The following is a 19,052-nucleotide window of genomic DNA, read 5'->3' as shown; positions in this document are numbered from 1 at the left end:
GCCTTCCTGGGGCTGCTCCCTGTTTTGCCAGTTGTCTGCACATGGTGGCTTAACCCATGCCCACCCTGCAGAGTGGCCCGGTCCAGCCAGGGGCAGCGGGCAGCCTGGGCTGGGTCCTTGCCTTCTGCGTCTGAGCGGCTCCCTCTGGCCTTGACGTAAACAGTGCTCCGGCCTGGAGCTTTCCCGCGCCTGTGTCTCTCCTTCTGACTGGGTTTCAGCCACTGAATTAGCCAACCACCTGCTCCTTGACCGCCGATGCCGGCAGGCCCTCTCTGTGACCTGAGCAGCACAGCGCGGCAAGACTGTCCTGGGTTTCGTTCGACCGCGTAGGAGCCCTGCGCTCCGTAACGGCTGCACGGACGCTGCGAGGGAGATGGTCTGTTAGAGGAGGAAGTGGCGCAGAGAGGTGGCGTGAGTGAGCGTACAGTCGCTGGCCCTTAATGCATGCCCATAGCCACGAGTGGTTTTTAACTTCAGTTCCTCTTCAGTCTCAACAGAAAATCATCCGCTGGCTTTTACGCTTAAAGCCACACATCTCCCAGAATACGTGTGGGCGCTGTTTTTGGCCACAGCGTGGGGGGGGGGGGTGCTAGTTAATACCGTCCCGTGTCTTTCTGGGTATTTCCTGGAAATGCAGAAAACACGAGGTGCGAGAGCCAACTGTGGCGCCCACAGGGAGCCCAAGAGAGTCGCGCTCAGAGCGCAGGCCGGCACAGTGTGGGGGTGCGCTGCCATGCTGTGCAGCCTGCGTAACTGGGGGGTGAAGGGGGGGTCGCCCAGCGCCGCTAAGGTTGCTCAAGCGAGTGGTGCCGAAGAGTGGACTTTACCTACTACCCAGGACATGATGAGCATCTCCATCCACGAGAAGCAGGAGGTTTTCATCCTGAACAGCTGCTTGGCGTGGTCGGTGCTGGTCTCGTTAGGAAGGAGCTTGGTGCCTTCAAACCGATCAGCTGCGTTCATGACCAGCAGCCCCAGGAAGATGGTGAAGGAGGCTGCGTGTGCCACGAACTTCATGAAAGGTCCACGCATGATCTTGCCCATCTGCACGACACAGCAAAGGGGGGTCAGCGTCTTGTGCGCGCGCAAACCCTCCCGCACCCAGGATGAGCACCGCGCTCCTGGGTCCCCAGCCCACGGTGTGCTGCGGTCAGTCACCGCAAGGCGATGGAGACCGGGCTGCCGTCCACATCTGTACTCGCCATGTTCTTGGCTGGCAACGGGATAGGTTACTTCTGTTAAGTGCTAGTCAACTCAAATATTACATAATACGGACAAAGTAATAAGTTCTGTTGCTGGAACAGTGGCTGCGGCGGGGCACAGGCTTAGCCCTGGCCCAGCACTGTGCGCATTAAAAGCGAACGACGCGGGGCCTGGGTCCCAAGGGTGCGCCGTGCGGGGGCCGAGGGGGCGGGGGGGAGTCAACCTGAGCTCACCCTGTGGGCCTGGGTCCTGGGAGGCCTCTGGCTGCCGTGCTCCAATCTGGCCCACGGGCGTGGCCCGTGGGTGACACTGTGGAAGGAGCCACGAGTGGCCAGCAGGCTGCCCAGAGCCGGTGCCATGTCGTGAAGACCGACCCAGAGTCCATCACTGTGGGCTCAGATTTCAGCGTCATTGCCTCATTAGCCGAGTGCATTTCCTAAGTGATGTGAAATCAGATTCTTCCTGCAGAATGTGCAGCCAGTAAAAGCCCTGCGCCCCTGACCCATGGCGCCCCAGGTGGGGGTCTGTGTTCTCCGAGCGACCTGCAGTGCTCAGTGCACCCCCAGGGTCGGAAGCACCGTTTGCGCCTGGGCTTGCCTGCTGGCGGGAGCCCTGGGCTCTGACAGCTTTTGCAAGGGAGTTTCCTAGAGCAGAAAGACGAACATGTGAGTGGAGGGCGCTTGAGACCCCACAGCACTCAGGTGGGCGTGGCTGTTGGTACCCAAAGCGATCGGAGACACTCAGGCCTGTTTGCGATGAAGAAGGTGAAGATGGGAGACCCGACGCAGGCATTTGCCTGAAGGCCGCACAGCTCATACATGGTGGGGCCAGAATTTGAACCCTGGGTCCCGTACGCCACAGTTCACGCTTCTGTTTGGCTTACAGAGAAATTTCATGTTGCCCTTTAAAATACGTGTGCGTGTTTGTCACAGGCGCATTTATCCTAAATGAATTCTCAGAGCAAACAAAGGAGCCTCTTCCAGGGCTGAAGCAGCTAGCTGGTGTGGCCTCCCCGACGGCCGCTGGAAGCATGGGGTGAGTCCCGTAGGCCAGCCCCTCTCTCCTGACACTGAGGCTCTTAGCCAGGCAGGCCGCGAGGACGCTCGTGTCCGTGTGTCTGCGGCTGCTCTGTCTGGTCTGAGCCTCGCTCCTGGCTGGCATAGCTGCCATCTTTGTTGGGAAACCCTCCCTCAGCGCCACCCTCTGTATGTCATTCAGGAAGGAGAGGACCGTTAACACCAGACATCTTTGCTGCTCGTTAGAGACTCTGCTTTAAAGGAAAAAGCAGGCAAGCAAGCAAAACCAAAACTTTGCTGGCAGGAAACGGAAATGGCAGCTCTTCTATCTCCTACTCCTCGTTACCGAGGGACGAGAGTTGGGTTTTGCCTTTAAAGTGAGGGAGATTTTGGCATCACTCAATGAAGTCTGGGGAATGAGGTGAGTGATCCCTTTGGGTATAATTTGTCCTCTGTGTGCTCTGAGCTGCAATCAGATTTCTAAAAGGAGCTTTAAAGAAGCTTGAACAGCGGGGCCGGCAGAGCGCCGAGGGGCTGCGTGCCTCTGCCTGTCACTCACTGCACCCTTGGCGCTAGGGCTGGCGACGGCCCGCCAAGAGAAGCAGAAGAGGCTGGAGCTCACTTCTGCTGTGTGGAGAGTGGTGATACATGTGCCCGCACCCACATTTACAAATGTTCGAAAATGAATCATATTTAAGAACAGCAGGTGACTCAGCTGACATTTCTACGTGGTACAGAAATAGATGGTCCTGCCGACACTTGAGCCCTTTCGAATTATTCCAGTCGCACTTTCAGAGTTGAAACTTAGACAATTCCAGATATGTACTTTCAAAAACGTGAAGAATGAGAGTGACAGACAATGTAGGACAGAAAGTTTTCTGCACCTGTGAACACAATGACAGGTCAACACTTTTCAAGCTTGTTCTTCACACTAATGAAAGCCGAGGTCCATCTGAGCACTGTTTTCACCAAAGTCTGAGAAGATAGATTTTGCCAAGAAAATAGGCTGTCTTTGCTGTCGGTGACAGTGTGCTCTGTCCCCAAAATAAGTACTCTTCACTGGAGCAAGCAGTCTGTTCATATTTTTATGACTGTCCTTTTCTTAAATTAACACTGATTGATCATATTAGCTAAAATATAAAACAAAACATCCATCTCCAATTTTGCCAGAGGAGGGGGAAAAAGATAGGAAAAATGTCCTACCTTCAGGATGCTGTATGGAATATCCTCTCAGTGCTTATGCCCCTCATTCAGAAGTAGAGAAGAATAGGCATGGACATGCCGGGGGACACAGGCTGCCCAGTGTGGGAGCTCAGGGCTCTGCCACACAGGGTGGTGATGTTACAGGAGGGTTTTCTCCATTTCCTATGAAAAGGCATGCTCCTTTGGCAATAGTAAACATGCTAAGATTATTGAAACTCGACTCTGACATCGTGATGTTTTCATTTGGGATAAAAGCTGTCCCGGCTAAACTGGCTCCAGAAATCCAAGCAGATGTGCTCCTGGATGCTGGCCGAGGCCAGGCCCCGTAGACTTACCTTGCTGCATGGCGCGAACCAGTAAACGAGGGCCAGGAAGGGCAGTCCGATGGCCACGGCGAGCACCACGAGGAACTTGACCGCCATGGTCTGCTGCCGCAGGCCGGAAAGGTTCTCGTACCAGATGGAGAGGAGCTGCTGCTGGCAGTTTGGGTGAGCTACAAACTAGCAGGAGAGAGACGACACGGAACAGCGTGATTAAAGGACGGTGCGGCGTAAGCTAGGCTGGTGCTCAGTGCTTTGTTCTGTGCTTTCTGGTGGAAAATACCATTAGAATTAAAGAGTAAACTTAAAACGTCCAGTTGACGGACATCGAGCAAGATGGCGGGAGGTTCTGAGTTGTTCTCTCTACCTGTGTGCATGCGTATCCTCAGCGATAAGCACAAGGCATCGCGCTGTTCACTGACAGCAAATGAGCTTTCTTTCAAAGCACAGGACAAATTTGGAAATTTAGTGTTAGAAATAGGTTTAGCCATGTTCTACACAAGGACTTTCTATCTGGAAGGAGTGACCTGAACACCCTGCTACCTCTAAATGTCTTAACACTTTTTAGAGAAAGTATTTCAGCTTTCCTACCCACCTAGATGCTGATCTTATTGTTATTCTATTCCTGTTTGGTGATGGGTCTGCTTCTGGGCTGCCTGTTTTACTTTGCTGTTCTCTCTTTTTATTTCTGTGCCAAAATCTTTAAGAAGGCTTTATGATTTCACTGCAGTTTTCAGAATTTTTTTAACCTAATATATCTAACAAATGAATCTGGCATATGACAGAGGATGTTATATAATATACAAATATTACAAACCCAGAATAAAAATTGGCAAAGAATATTAGATTAAATGAAGGTCAGGATATATAAAGAAACTGCAAATGACTATTTAACATGGCTAACTTCAAAGGCAATTAAAACAAGTTACAAAGTTTATCTTCTAAGGATGGTAAATTTTAGTATTTCCCATGTGCTAGTAGGGAAGGAAAAATATTGGTGTGTGTGTAAACAAGTGTGCCTGTTTCGAAAGGAAACTTAGCAAACCTTTCCGAAATTAAAAAAATAAAAACCTGCCATATTCTGTAGCTAGGAATTGTTTCTACAGATACAATGCATGCAAGTCAGCAAGCTTTATGTTTACTTTTTATAGTCGTTCTAGAAAAGACAAAGAAAACAAAACTCAGTAAAATACAAGGTTGTTCACCGTGGACAAAACCTAAGGAAAAGGATCAACATGCTTCATTGCGCTCAGATGAAGCGGATAGAGCCCTGGGGGACGGAGGTGGGTATGATGTAGCGCCGCATGAGGCTGTCCAGAATATGAATTTGGGGGGAGAAATATAATTGATTACGCTCCATGGCGAACTGATGAGGAAGAAAGGACGCCTGTCTAGACTGTCGGCAAACTTCCGGGAAGCTCGTGTTAACTTCTGTTACCAGATACAGCTGTGAAAACTGTTTCTGTTAAGATAGCTTACGCAACCTGAGAAGGTGGTCAAGGGAGGGTGTCGCGAGGAGACTAAAAAGATCCCACAGATGAAGGGGCAGTGGGAGAAGACTCAAGTTCATGGCACTGGGGGCTTTGCTCCCAGATTGGGCCGAGTCGACGGGTGGGGAGACGGACTTGGATCTCACTTGATGGAATGCAGCAGGCGCCAAGTGATCCGGACACCCGCCGTCATTGTCGTGTCCTCAGTTAAAGGAAGCTGCGATCCCTGCCGCGCTCTGACCCTCCGGGTGGATCTTCCGTGAGATGATCCACCCGAGGGATCATCACCCGAGGCCCTGTGCTCACGAAAGGAGCCGCCTCTGCTGCCGTCAGCGAGACAAGCCCAGCCAGTGTCGCCGCGCCCGCCGCCCCCCAACCCGGGAGCGAGTGGTGCACGGGAGGGCCGCGCCCGCCGCCCTTACTTTCTTCACTTCATACTTAATGGCCAGTTTCAGCCGGCTGAGGTTCGGCCGGCCGTGGTCTCCGCCGCCCTGACACTCTTCCACATCCCCGTTCAGGATGGCTCCCACCTCCTCCGTGTTTCTGCACAGATCCAGGAGCCCCACAACAAAGTCTTTGCACTGCATTGACAGCTTCTTATAGTCGTTCTAGGAGAGACAAAGAAAAGAGAACCCAGTAGCACAGAAGTAGCACTTTTAAGTTTTACTATGATACGCCGCAGAGTTTTTCAGTGAGCTGATGGTTTGCTGGGAAAAAAATTTTTTTTTCAGTTTATTTTATTTTTTTTTAAAGATCTATTTACTTATGCATACATAACTGGGGTACAAGCCAGAGGTGCAGAGGTTGGTGAGAGGACTCCCCAGAGTCAGAGTGGGGAGCAGAACTGGCAGAGGGATGAGCCCACTGCTGAGGGGAGCAGTGAGGAGACAGGAGAGGGCTGCCGCGCCCTGGGGGTTGCCCTGGCAGGGATCAAACTCGTGCTGGAGCTGCTATGGTTGCTTCACGGTGCTGCGCTTCATTCAGCCTGTTGCGCCATCGGTATGGCCCAGCTTACTGTTCTTTCAACACGCTTTTTACTTGCTGTTTTGCTGCGTGATCTCTGAAATATCTTTGCGCTGCGAAGATTTCCTTCCGATCTTAACAAGGGGAATCTGCTTACCATCACCAGAGTTACCAAAAGTGCTGGATGGGCCACACTCACCTGTGGATCGGGAGAACGGCAAAGCAGACACCTTTGCCCACTATTCTGGACACTCCATACTCATGTAACTGCATCAGCAGGCAAGAAAGGCCTTTGGGAGACTCTGTAAACTGTTTTCTCTCACGTGGTAAGTGGGCCGCTGGGAGAGGTTCTGCGGAAGTACTAACCCAGAGCACTAATGTTAGCTAATGGGAAGTGTGCTGACCGAAATCCTTCTCTTTGGAGAAAACGAAGTTTAATGAGCATGCTTTCGTGGTAACTCGCCTCCGACGACCTCGTCATGTGTCGGGAGAGTCTTGGGAGTGCAGGCCCTAGTCAAGCAGTGGAGCCCGCCCAGCCGGCGGCCTCCTCGGGCGCCGCGTCCTTCCTCTCACTCCCTCGCGTCGAAATAAAGCCACTTCTCACCCAGCATTCGTCAGGCAGCCCATAGCCGAGCACTTCATTTCCAGTTGGCTTCTCGGTGTTGCTCAGGGAATTAAAGATGCATCTGAGATTGGGCAGCCGCTCTGTGTCAGAACCAGGTTTTGTTACCAAAACCTAATTCTGTTTGGGGCCCAACCCTCTGCCTTTAAAAACGGCGCCCCCGTTTCTCCTCTGGCAGGTGGGCTCATGTTCAGATCTTGGGAGACCTGGGAGCAAGTCAGGCCAGGCCGGTTCCCATTTGGCACATGAGAAAGCTCAGTCTTCCTGAGCTGTGGCTTCAGAGGCAAGCGTACCCTAAAAGCCAGTGCTGCGGGTTCAGAGGCAGTTGTCTCCTCTGGCTGGAGGCAGCAGTGCAGGTCGGATGAAAAGATCCCTCTGGAGGGACTAGGTTTGAGGGTGGGTCTGCGTGCGGACCCCACAGGGATGTCTTGGGGTGTCTGGCCAGTCTCTGCAAAACAGTGTCCTACCCGGTCGTGTGCGAAAGTGCCCGCCGGACGCCTCCCTGCGGCCCAGCAAAGCGCCCCCACCACCTCACTGAGAAGCTTCTAAGCTGGCCACACTTTGCCAGTGGCGGGTCCAAAGCATCTGTGACCACCACTGAGGACACAGTGGCTGGGGTCGGCTCTCATGCGGTTGAGGGATGTGGGTCTTGGTGGGTAGTTAGGGTAAGCTGGTCACAGAGAAACAGCTTCAGTCCTTCCGTGAATAACCGGCCAGGCCCCAGGGACAGGCTGAGGTGGAGAGGTGCCCATGGGCTGCGTTCTGGGTCCACTCTGGCCTGGCGTCAGAGGTCTGGGCTTTCGGTTGGAGCTTCCTGTAGTCTAACCCAGCGCTCTGTGTTTCAACCACATGATCGGGGGCACAGCCATCCCGAGGCAGGTGCTGTTAGTTTATGTTAGTTCATTCTTAGTTTATGAATGAGAAAGAAGGCCAGTGACATGAAGCGTTAAAGAGATTGCTGGGGAGAGCTGTCCTGAAGGAGCTCTCCAGACACAGGGTTTGTGGAAGCCACCCCCACCCCAGACACCGGAACTACAGATCCCAGCATCACAAAGAGAAGCACGCTGGGCCTGAGGGAGGGATTAAGCAGTGATGTTTGGACATAAAACCGGACCTCTGGGCTTTGGGGGTCTCTTGGCCTCATGGCTCACAGCTTGTATCTGGCTTTATGCCGGCTTTCAGCATGCTGTTGAGGTCCCAGGTCAGCAGAACTGGTAGGACCCATTAACCAAATGATCTCCCTCTCTCTCCTTCCTTGCGTTACACATTTCCCTTTCTTTTGTACATAAACCCATTAGCAGCCTTTGTGTGTGCCTGCAGTTGAATCTTAAGCACAAGGGTGAGGACCACAGTCAGGCAGCCTGATTCACGTTGGATAACAAGATCACACAGGCTGGAGGTTTAGCAGGGCGCTGAGCTTGGTAAATAGTCAGGAAAAACTTGTGGATTAGCTAACATCAAAAACATGATCCGAAAGTGGTTTCATGTCCTCTATGAGAGCCCCTGGAGCCAGGACAGACGCAGCGACTTGGCATCCCACGGGCAGGGCAGAGTAGGTCTGGACATAGCCTTTGTCCTTTGAAAGACAAAAACGTCTGTATATTTAACAAATGTATTTATGTCAACACATGAATCCCTCATATGACAGAGCCAGTCAGCGTCCTCTAGAATTTTGAAGAGACTCAGGTGGAACCAGATATTTTAAGAGAGTGTGACCCTTCCAGTGTGGGGTACACTCTATGAGAAACCACACGGACTGGAACGGGGCATGCAGGAGCTCAGTGCCGTCTAACACCTCGAAATTCTTAACAATTCCCAACCCCCCCCATATTTAAAACAATAAGAAGACTGCTTCTAGAAATGCATGCTACTCCCACCCCCACCTTGGAGAACCATTTACTTTTCGTACCTATAGTTTTCTCAAATGAACGTGTGAACTCCTTGACTGAAATGTAGGCAGTTCACTCCCCTGATGTGGCTCTGAATTTCTGGGTCCTTGAGAGGAAAGTGGAGCTGGTGGTCTGATGAATTCTGGGTCCCCTCTTGGTCAGACACCCACACTCTACAGCAATAGATCAGAAGTGGGCGCTCCCGTATATTAACCTTTGAGTTGAAAACAGATGGCTGGTAGTGGACTAATAGAACAGGGTTTAGAGATGCTAAGACATACAAATGTCCTGTTAAAATTACTTTCTCAAAGGTCATCTTTGTCATATTTAGTGAGAAAAGTTCTTCCAATCGAGAATTTTAATGTCTGGCGCGCTCTTTGTAAAGAAAGGTGTTTGCTTCATGGAAACTTATAGAGGGGGAAGAAGTATGTGCCTCAGTGCTCAGTAACCCCCCATGGGACTGTGGGGGTGAGTGCTGGCTTTGGAATTAGAGGCAGGCAGTGACGAGCTGTGGGACTTTGGGCAAGTGACTTAATCCCGTAAAGCCTCAAAATCCCGGTGGTAACAAGGGAACATTAGAGCACTCGGTTCCAGGGGTTGCCATGAGGACTTTACAGGCTACGGGACGCCAGCTCCCTACAGAGTGGCGCGATCCCAGCCCTTCTTGTCATTGTCCCCGTGCCTCACAAGCACTGCCCAGGCAGCCCAGCCCGCGCTGCACAGCCGTGCTAGCAAGTGCCAAGGCATGTGGGGTCCCGTGGTGCACGCTGAAAATAGATCGAAAATTCAAACATGGTTCCCTTAGGCATTCCCGCGGTGCTGGATACCGCAGTCTGCCAAGACGGGGGCTGGGAAGTGAGATGACGAACTTGGAGAGGAAGACAGGCCGTGGCCACCTCTGTGGGGTGACGGGCAGCTGTGCTTCTCAGGGCCATGTGTGCCACTGAGCTCCCCTGCGCAGCGGAGCAGTATGCGTCCCCCAGCTGGCCCTTGGTCACGGGCTCTCTTATAGCTGATGTGGATAATCATCAAGCGTCGGCAGGGCTTCTCGGGGCGGGGGCTGGTGAGTGAGGTAAATGTCCATCAGAGACTACTTGGGAGAAAAGGCAGAAACACAAGCGATGTGGCAAGTAAGAGCTGAAGAAATAATTTTCCCTGCTGTCAGATGCAAGGGACATCATGATTGATGATGGCCACCAGCCAGGTCGCTGAGTGACTTCCTGGTGTGCTTGTGACTGCTCTTACTCTTCCCTCTGCGTGGAAACACGCAGGTCCGTGGAAGCTGGGATGCGTGGAGAGCAGTGAGGAAGGTGAGCCAGTGGCTTCAGGGCTGGGCCCTCACGGAGCAGGACACCCATTAACTTCCCTCCAGAGAGGCTACAATGCTGCAGGAATACACTCCACCCTTTTCTGCATTTTTTCCTGTGTGTGTGTTGTTCGCCTCTTTTGAACAGACTCATGTCTTCTGTCACACGTACTACAGCTTACTCATCTGGCAAGGTATGTGACACATAGTAGGTCTACCAAAAATTGCGTTGGGGGATATAAAGAAGGGGATGTGGTGTGGATGCAACACTTAGCTGGATTTGAATTCCCGCTCTGCTACTTAATAATTGTGTGATCGCACAAAGGCCACTTCAGTTTCGCTCATTTCTTCCAATTATGGAAACGGTGGCAGTGGCCACACGCAGGGCAGTGTGTACATCTCTCAGACACCTGACCAGGGCCCCCGTGGTCCTGTCCTCTTCCTCCCGGGGGTAGGGGGTAGCATGCTGCCTCTGAAGTAGGGCTTCTGCCTCACAGACCAGGGAGCTTCTAAGTCACACCGTGTATCACCCGTCTACACCGATAACTGTGCCCTGCCTGTCTGCCAATAAAATGGTCCTTCACCCCAAGTTTCTTAGAGGATCTTTCTGCTTCAAACAGTGCCAGACCCTCTGCACACCAGAACATAGAACCGGTTTGCAAACAGACCGACAGGAGTTTCTTCTCCTTCCTCTTCCTCAGAGCCACAGGCAGAGGCATGTGGAGGCCATGTGCAAGACTGGCCAGGCCCAGGAGACACGAAGCTTTGCCAACACTGCCAAGCAGAACGACAGAGAAGCTGGTCCCGCCATGAGGGCGACTGCACGGCCATTAGCCACCACACCGCCGCAGCTGAGGCGCAGACAGGCCCAGGGAAAGGGGGAGAGACAAGTCACGGTGTGGCCTGAGGTGCCGACAGGGCATCCGCTGAAGGCATTCGCTGACCAAGCCACCAGGGCTGGCGCCCACCTTGAGGCTCATCATTCCCATCTGAGCCGAGCCCAGCAGAGGGCAGGAGCCAGGAACGCGCGGCTCTTTGGGGGCCAGACAGCCACACTGCTCTGGCTTCTTTCTGCTGTTGCTTTGATATGCCTGCCAAAACCAGGCCTCGTCCAACCTGAAGGTGGCGGGAGCCTTGCTTCACAAAAGCAAAACATTTGATCTGAGTGGATGAGAAACTGAATCTGTCCTCGCCCTCCTCTTTCCCCCTTCCACGTCACAGCGGTGAGTGACGCGCTCCGGGTGTGAGGCTGAGGTGCGCAGCACAGTGAGTGCCTGGCGTGTGGTGAGACAGCGCCACGGCCTCTGTGTCCTCACCCACCAGCTCATGTAAGTGTGAAGAAAGATAATAATAATAATAAAGGAAAGTGCTTTCTCCCCCTCGGGACAAGAGCTGTTCGGATCTACTCTTAGCAATTGTCAAATCTCGCAGATGGTGGTTGGCGCGATGTGCGCTGAGTCCCTGGTTGTGCTGGTCTCCCGGAGCATTTGTACCTCAGCCCCCCACCCCCAGCATGCCTGGGCAGGTCTGTGTGTTGGGCCACAGCCTGTGCTGCATTCCTGCAAAGATCTGCTTCTCCTCAGGCCTGTCTCTTGTCTTCGTGTTCCTCTGGCTCCACCCGATAGCTCGGTTTCGCTGTGGCTATCTGGGGTAGCTGCGTGGGGCAGCTGCATGCCCGGTGGCATGGGCAGTAAATAGTTGTTTGGTGCAAAGAGTCAAGGTGCCAGGCTGAAATCGCCGCATGACCCTGTCGTGCTCTGGCTCTTCTGTTCATGGACAGTGGGCTGTTTCATGGAAAGGGACGACTTGGGGGGAGCTTAGTGGAACTATATAGTGGAGCTCACTGGAGTCCTCACTAGCCAACTCCCACAAAATAAAGGCACTGTCTTCCCACAGAGGTGTGTGAAGACGCCCCATGAAACTATCAAACACTGATAACCCTAAGGTCATCAGTTTCCACGTTGATTATATTTCCTTGGAAATATAGTCTTTCAGCCCTGTACAGAATAACTCCACACTCGCCCATCCATGGAGCCAATAATTTCCCTGCCCTAATACACATTTCTGTTGAAGATGAAGCTTAGTGGCAGAAATAAACATGCTGGTTCATTTTGGGGTGCTCTGAATTCAGCCATCTGGTGCATTGTGGGAACAGGAGCACAAGCTTAGGTTTCCTTCCCATCCTTATTCCTGGACAGTTGTCAGAGAACACATCCCTCTTGAATGAGGGTCTTACAGTAGGGATCTGTGGGAGATAACGATGCACAAGCCACTTCTTCCTGAATTTAAATGTTAGTGATTCTTTTAAGCTGTTCTGGGTACTCACCTTTGGGATGTATCATTTTACCTAGAGGGGAAGGCCTCTCAAATGGGGAAGGCAGAAAATTAGGACTGATAAGATTGGTCTTTGCTCTTCATGCATAGTTCCTGGCTCGCAGTCACCAACCCTGGACATGACCTGAATGCAGAGAGTGAGAAAGGTGCTTCACATTCCATGGAGCGGGAGACCACTGGAAACACTTAAGGGCGGGGCTGGCGGCCAGGAGAGCCAAGGTGCAGGGGGTTGGGACTTCCGTCCCTGCCCTTCCCTAAAAGGTAGAGAAGTGAGCTAGAAGTTGAATCAATCGAAGGCCAGTGAGTTAACCATCTTGTCTGAAAGTAAGGCCTCTATAAAAAGCCAAAGGAGTGGGGTGCAGAAAGCTTCCAGCTGGGTGAATGCCTGGAAGTCCAGGTGGGGAGTGGAACAGCTGGGAGGCCATGGGTGATCCATGTCCATCACCTATGGCCGTGCCCTATGTTCCTCTTCCAACTGCTGCCCCAAGTTATATTCTCAGCAGTAAGTTGGTGATTAGGTTAGTACGCAGATTCCCTGAGTTCCGTGAGCCACTCTAGCAAATCAGTGGAATTTGAGGAGAGGTCATGAGGTCCCTGACTTATATCTGTTAGTGATTATAGAGGCACAGATAACAACCTCCGTGTGGGTTTGTGGTCTGAAGTGGGGGGTAAACTGAGCCCTTTACCTGCAGAGCCTGATGTTGTCTCCAGACAGATGAGATGGTGTGAGAGTGAAGCTGACTGAGCTGTCCTCAGACACCCAGCTGTTAGGTGCTTGTGGGTGGGAGATGTCTCCATGCACTGCCATGTTGGAATTAGATCCAGGACCCCTTTTACTTAGTGAGAAGGATTCTTTTTCTTTTTATGTGACTTGGGAGGATTTTCAGGACTCAAAAATTTCACATGTTGTTTATAATACATGGATAAAGCTTTCGTGTGATTATGGGTTACAAATGGCCCCAAATTACCAAAGCAATCCTGACCAAAAAAAAAAGAGGAAGAATGATGGTACCACATTTCCAGGCTCTAGACTAATCAAAACAGTATGGTATTATGACAGAAAGAGTCACACAAGCTAATGGGATGGCGTTGTGTTTCCAGAAATAGACCCACACTTATATGGACAGTTAATTTATGATAGAGGAGCAAAGTACATATTTTGGAAAGTGAAGTGTCTTTAGTAAATGGTGTTGGGAAAACTGGACAGCCACATGTAAAAGAATGAAATCAGGCCTGGGCCCTCCCTGGTGGCACCACAGTTAAGTTAAAGCAAAGCACTACAAAGCTGGCCACAGCTGATTCAGCATTAGTTCAATCCCCGGGCAGGAGATCCAAATGGCACAGCAGATCTCTCTTGTCTCCCCCCTGCTCCCCTCAGCAGTGTACTTCCTCAATCTGCCTGTTCTGCTCCTCACTCTGTCTCTGGTGAATCCTCTCACCACCCCTGCATCTATGGCCTGTACCCCAGATCTGTATGCATAAATAAATTAAATTTTCAAAAAAATGAAATTAGGCCTCTTTCTCACTCCGTATAAAAAAACTCAAAATGGATAAAAGATTTGGTGCTTAAGACATGAAACTATAAAATGCATAGAAAACATATGCAAGGCCCCTCAATACATAGGCTTTAATAATTGATATTTTTGTGGATTTATCTCCAATAGCAATAAGAACAAAGAGAATATAAATAATTGGGATCATGCCAAATTATAAAGCTTCTGCCTAGCAAAATGAACTTGCCAACTCACTAAAGACACCCTTCTGAATGGGTGACAGTATCTCCTGGGATTCATGATCTACAAAGAACTAACACAGTTCAACAAAGGGGAAATAAATAACCCATCAGAAATGGGCAGAACTGAACACTTTCCCATTGGAGACTTGAAGGTGGCCAAAGGCACATGAGACAAAGCACAACATCACTGGTCACCTAGGGGCGTGCCAGTCAGAGCCACGAGCAGATACCACCTCCCTGTGAGAGTGGCCTGCAGCACGAAGACCAGAGACAGCAGATGTCTGTGAAGTTTGGAGAGCCAGGAACCCTGGAAAACACAGGCAGTCTCCAAGACACTGAAAGTAGATCTACCATGTGATCTGACGACTTCCCGCCGAGGTGTGTACAAAGAATACAGCAGCACTCACTCGAGGGGTGTCTGCTCCTGTGTCCTTGCATTGCGCGTTAAGATAGCCAAGCTGTGAACAACCTGCGTGCCCGAAGGCAGATGCGTGGGTTAGGAAGATGTCTCACACACCCACACACACAAGCGTGCACGCTCGAATACCATGCAGCCATATGAAAAGATAAATGGCCCTTCACAACATGGTGGAACTGGAGGGGATTTTGCTAAATGAAATAAATTAGAAGGAAAAGGCAGTACTGGATGGTGTCACATATCTGTGCAATACAGAGAAACAAAACAAAGGCTGAGCTGAAATCAGGCCTAGGAATCTGACTGTGGAGTCGAAGTGGGGAGGGGAGGCCGTGGGCTATGGTCAGGGACTCTGGGTGCCTGGGGGTGGGTACGGCATGGCCCGACTCCTGAGGGGTGCGACCCTGCTCCTCTAAATCATACAGAGTGCGTCCCCAGCCCTCTGCCCTGTTTACCGACGTACTGTCTGCTCTCCGGGCAAACTGACTGCCCCCTCGCGGCCTCCTGGCCAGTCACGCGTGCTGGGCCCAGTGCAGGCTGGTCGCTCTGACCGCTTTGCTCCCTAGTTGCTGCTCTGGAGCCGGGGTTTACCTTCGCACACTTCCATTTAAAGACGGGCTAGTATCTTCTCAAGGCTCGGGAGGAGTAAGTGGAAGATACTTCATGTATGCTAGATCTGATTAGCTGTCCGTGAGCACGCTTCACTGCCCAGAGCACGCGATTGTAGAGAAAAGAGGCGACCCGCCGGCCGTGCACAGCGGCCAGCACGGGGCAGGCCCCGAGCGGCGGCCACTGGCCGGCGGGAGGCGGCACCCGACCTGACCTACCTTGAACTCCTTCTCGATGTTGGCCAGCACGGCCAGCTCGTTGCTGAGCTCCAGCGCCGTCATCACTGGGTCTTCACTGGCCAAGGACAGGTACGCGGGGCTGGCCAGGCCCTTGTAGGCGTTGATGCGCGACCGCGAGTGGCTGAAGGCGTCCAGCCTCTGCTTCCGGCTGCACGCGCCGCACTTGCAGAAGTAGTCGTGGGGCCGCTCGATACGCGCGCCCCTCCGCAGCAGCGTGTGCACGATCTCGTACTCCTGGCAGTGCGCCGCCAGGATGACGGGCGTCACGTCGTGCGAGAAGCGCGTGCCGTCCTCGTCGTAGGCGTAGAAGTCGTCCAGCTGCAGCTCGGACTGGCTGGGGCTGGTGGCCAGCCGCCTGCCCTCGGCGAAGGCCGGGTGACCCAGGATGGCCTCCACGATGCGGACGTAGCCTTTGCTGATGGCCAGAAGCAAGGCGTCGCCCACGCGGGAGAGGTTCTCCCTCTTGAGGAGAAGCTCCGTGATCTCCAGGTGCTCGTTGGCCACGGCCAGCTGCAGGGCGTTCTGGCCCATGTAGTCCACGCAGTTGACGTTGAGGGACAGGCACTCTTCCAGCATCTTCCTCACCACCGGGATGTTGCCGTACTCGGCCGCGTCCAAGAAGCGCTCCTCCTCGGCGGACAGGCTGGCGGAGCGGTCGCTGAACATGTAGGCGGGCCCGCGGCTGGCCAGCCTGCGCCCCTTGTCCCGGAGCACAGTCGGCCGCCGGTGCATCAGCCTGGGGTCGCCGCGGCTGCGGAGAGAGAGACACGGTGAAGGGGGCCGAGGGAGGTGGCGGGCAGGCGCCGCCGCGCCAGCACAGCCTGGGGCAGCTCGGGCCAGCTGGGCAGGAGAGCGCGACTTGTTAGTGGGGGCCAGGCGGACACTGGCTCCGCGCAGCACTGCGGCCTGCGCCGGCGGGCCACTGCCTGGCTCCCTGTGCAGACACGGGCCCCAGCGGGGTTTTAACCGGCGTGGTATAGATTTCAGTGACACCAGTCACCCACATACACGACAGCCAGTGCAACTATTTCCAGTAGTTTTGAAAGTAGAGAAAACAGCAAATCCGTCCCAGGGACCCTGCCTATCCGAGCCCCTGAAACTCCAGGACCAGACACTCTGTGAGACCCGCGGAAAGCAATGGGGGGAAAACAACCTTGGCTGCCCTCAGAAACCTGACAGCTTTCAAGGGAGAGAACAGCACGAGCGTGTTGCTCTGTAACAGCTGCCTGTCGGTAAACCTCCAGCTCGTCATCTCGCCCGGCATCTGGGAGAGGCCCCGTGGGGCCGGGCGTCAGGGAGGGTGAGTTTAGACAGCCAGGGCCAGGTGCCCGCGGGGCCGGGCCGGCAGAAGCATCAGGCCGACCCGCCTCTCAGGCTTCCTCCGCAGCGTCCGCTGACGCTCAGAGCCTGCTGGGCGCCGGACACACAGTGCCAGGTGCGGGTGGCTGTGGGAAGGGAAGCCTGGGCGCGGGAGAGGCAGCGGTGGGCAGTGGCCAGCGCGAGCACAGGCCTCCACTGTGATGGGGGAGGGGCTTCCTCTTCACGGGGTCTTTCGCTCACCCAGTCACAGCGAGTCTGCGAGTCTCACACGGCCACCCCCACTCACTGGAGGCCGGAGGACGCGTCCTGCAGGCAGTCGCCCAGGTTCCGGGGGCCCCTCAAGGAGAGGCCTGGTGCTGGGTGCCGAGTGATTCCCCCGGGTGGATTTTTCCAAGCTACAGACTGTCACGCACTTCCCAGAGCGACGACAGACACAGGAACCCGAGACTCTTGCCCTCGCTCGTGCGGCCTCGAGAGCAGTGTCCTTGCATCTAGATCTGGGGCCGTGGTGGGGACGGCTGCACTGCGGGACGCTCAGAGAGCTGCTCACGTTGCCTCGGGCTTCTGGCCACTAGCAACCTCGCTAGCCTTGACCTCTTCACTGCCTTCACACACTGCGGCTTAGTTTCCGGTTGTAGCAAAGGGGCACTGTCTCTCCGTTGGGGACGAAGGGGAAAAGGGGCCAGGGGATTGGTCAAGGTGAGATGGAAGGCCTGGGAGTAGGAACTTCCTAGCAAACTTCTCACGTAACTAAGAAAAAGACACGAAATAGTGCCGATGGCCAGACAGCCAAGAGCCAGGCCGCCCTTTTCTTCCACTGTCCCCTCGAACTACACTCAGGAGGCGACGGTCCACCGCGGCTCAGCGTATGTCCCCCTCGGAGGCTGAGTCTAAATACTGTTTCATGTAGACTGAGTGGGTTGGGGAGACCGGAGACCCCACAGATACATGCACGTGGCTCTTGCACAAGATGCATCTGGGGGGGCTTCGGCGCCTGGTCCCAGCGCCGGCTTCGCCACGCTGCGTACAGTGCTGCGCGCAGACCTGGCCTGCGCGTCTCGCGGCCGCATGAAGCTGTGTCAGCCTGCACCTGCCGTCTCCCGACTCCTCGGGAGTCGGGTGCGTCGCACGTGCCAGATTCTTAGAGAGACTGTCAAGCCGGGCTTTGTCCCTGCAATTGCTGTGGTAGACGCCTGTGTGTTACGCCTGTAGTTTTCAGTGTGTTTGTTGCCTGTCGTTTTGCTTAAAAGAAGGGTGGGGACAGTTATTCCCACCTAGATCACAGAATGAGTTCCAGTGCACTGGAAATTACGTGTGGGAAGCTCTTAACTTGGGGTTTCCTTCTTGTATGTAGCCTCAGGAACGCGCCTTTACTTGATGAGGACGCCGGCCTTTTCCTCCTCGGCTGTCTCCCAGCTAGAAGACCCACAAAAGGCCGGCTCTCCAGCGGCTGTGGGCACTGGCCGTTCCCACATGCGCAGAACGAAAGTTATACCCAGTTACCTCACACACATCTCCGTTTGTTAACTAGCTGCCAAAGCGTCACTTGTTCGCGCAGCCCCCCTAAAGTCACCTGACGCGGGCCGGACTGCGTTTGAGTTGTGACCTCCTTATTTCTAAACTTTTTAAATAATGAGTTAGGATTTTAAAGCCTGTTATTTTGAAGGATCGCAAGGTCGATCCTGGCACCTCTGTCCTGTCCTGTTTCCTTCAGAACGAATACGGATTCATCTGCCTTCTTTCAAGCTCTTGAAGGAACAGCAAAGGCGTTCCCGTAGAACGTGTTTTCTAGCATCTCCCACCCCAGACCTTTCAACACCAAATATTAGTCCTATGCAGCCACATACATTTCAGATGCATTTTTATAAAAAGAGCGTAGCTCTGCTGCAGTCAACAGAGGCACAGCACACGATATTTCCAGACGCTCTGCGAGTGCTCTGGAGACCACAATGTACAAGGCGAAGGCAGCCTCCCTGCGTGGGGGGGTGAAAGGAGCTGCTGGGTGCCCACAGGCTGCGCCCCCTCCCCCACGTACAGGAGCAGCGGGTCTCATGTATGTTGTTCTGGCAGAACCGTTACCGCTGAGTTTTACAATGTAAAAGCAGCATGAGTCAAATAACTCCTGAAGTCACAATTTCTGAAGCGTTTCCAGGAAGATCCCAGTTGTTGCTACATTTATGTTAATTACCTCTCTGGGAATGGAGCTTTATAAGGCTTGTTCATAAATTGCAAGTTAACCTAGAAAAACCATGCAGAGAAAGAACAGCCCCGCGCACTGTGACAGCGAAAGCGATTCCTCCCCAGCGACCCAGGGTTGCAAAGTCGGCTCTCCTCGTTGAGAAAAACACCTGAGGATGCCCAGCCGTCAGCAGCCTGCGTTTCACGTGT

General features: G+C 53.4%; 1 protein-coding gene across 1 annotated transcript in view; it reads right to left on the bottom strand.

Annotated features, from left to right (window-relative positions):
• TRPC6 (transient receptor potential cation channel, subfamily C, member 6) overlaps positions 1–19,052 on the bottom strand; it is a 33,012-nt gene that overhangs the window by 13,813 nt on the left and 147 nt on the right. The window contains exons 2-5 of the mRNA XM_004689428.2: positions 15,324–16,095; positions 5,655–5,840; positions 3,758–3,922; positions 828–1,044 (exon numbers count right to left, since the gene is read on the bottom strand). Of these exons, the coding sequence (XP_004689485.2) occupies positions 828–1,044; positions 3,758–3,922; positions 5,655–5,840; positions 15,324–16,095 (1,340 nt within the window). The remainder of the gene's footprint in view (positions 1–827; positions 1,045–3,757; positions 3,923–5,654; positions 5,841–15,323; positions 16,096–19,052) is intronic.

Source organism: Condylura cristata, unplaced genomic scaffold (assembly GCF_000260355.1).
Source record: "Condylura cristata isolate star-nosed mole 26May11 unplaced genomic scaffold, ConCri1.0 scaffold00025, whole genome shotgun sequence".
Taxonomy (NCBI): domain Eukaryota; kingdom Metazoa; phylum Chordata; class Mammalia; order Eulipotyphla; family Talpidae; genus Condylura; species Condylura cristata.
This window is presented reverse-complemented; position numbering and strand designations above follow the sequence as displayed.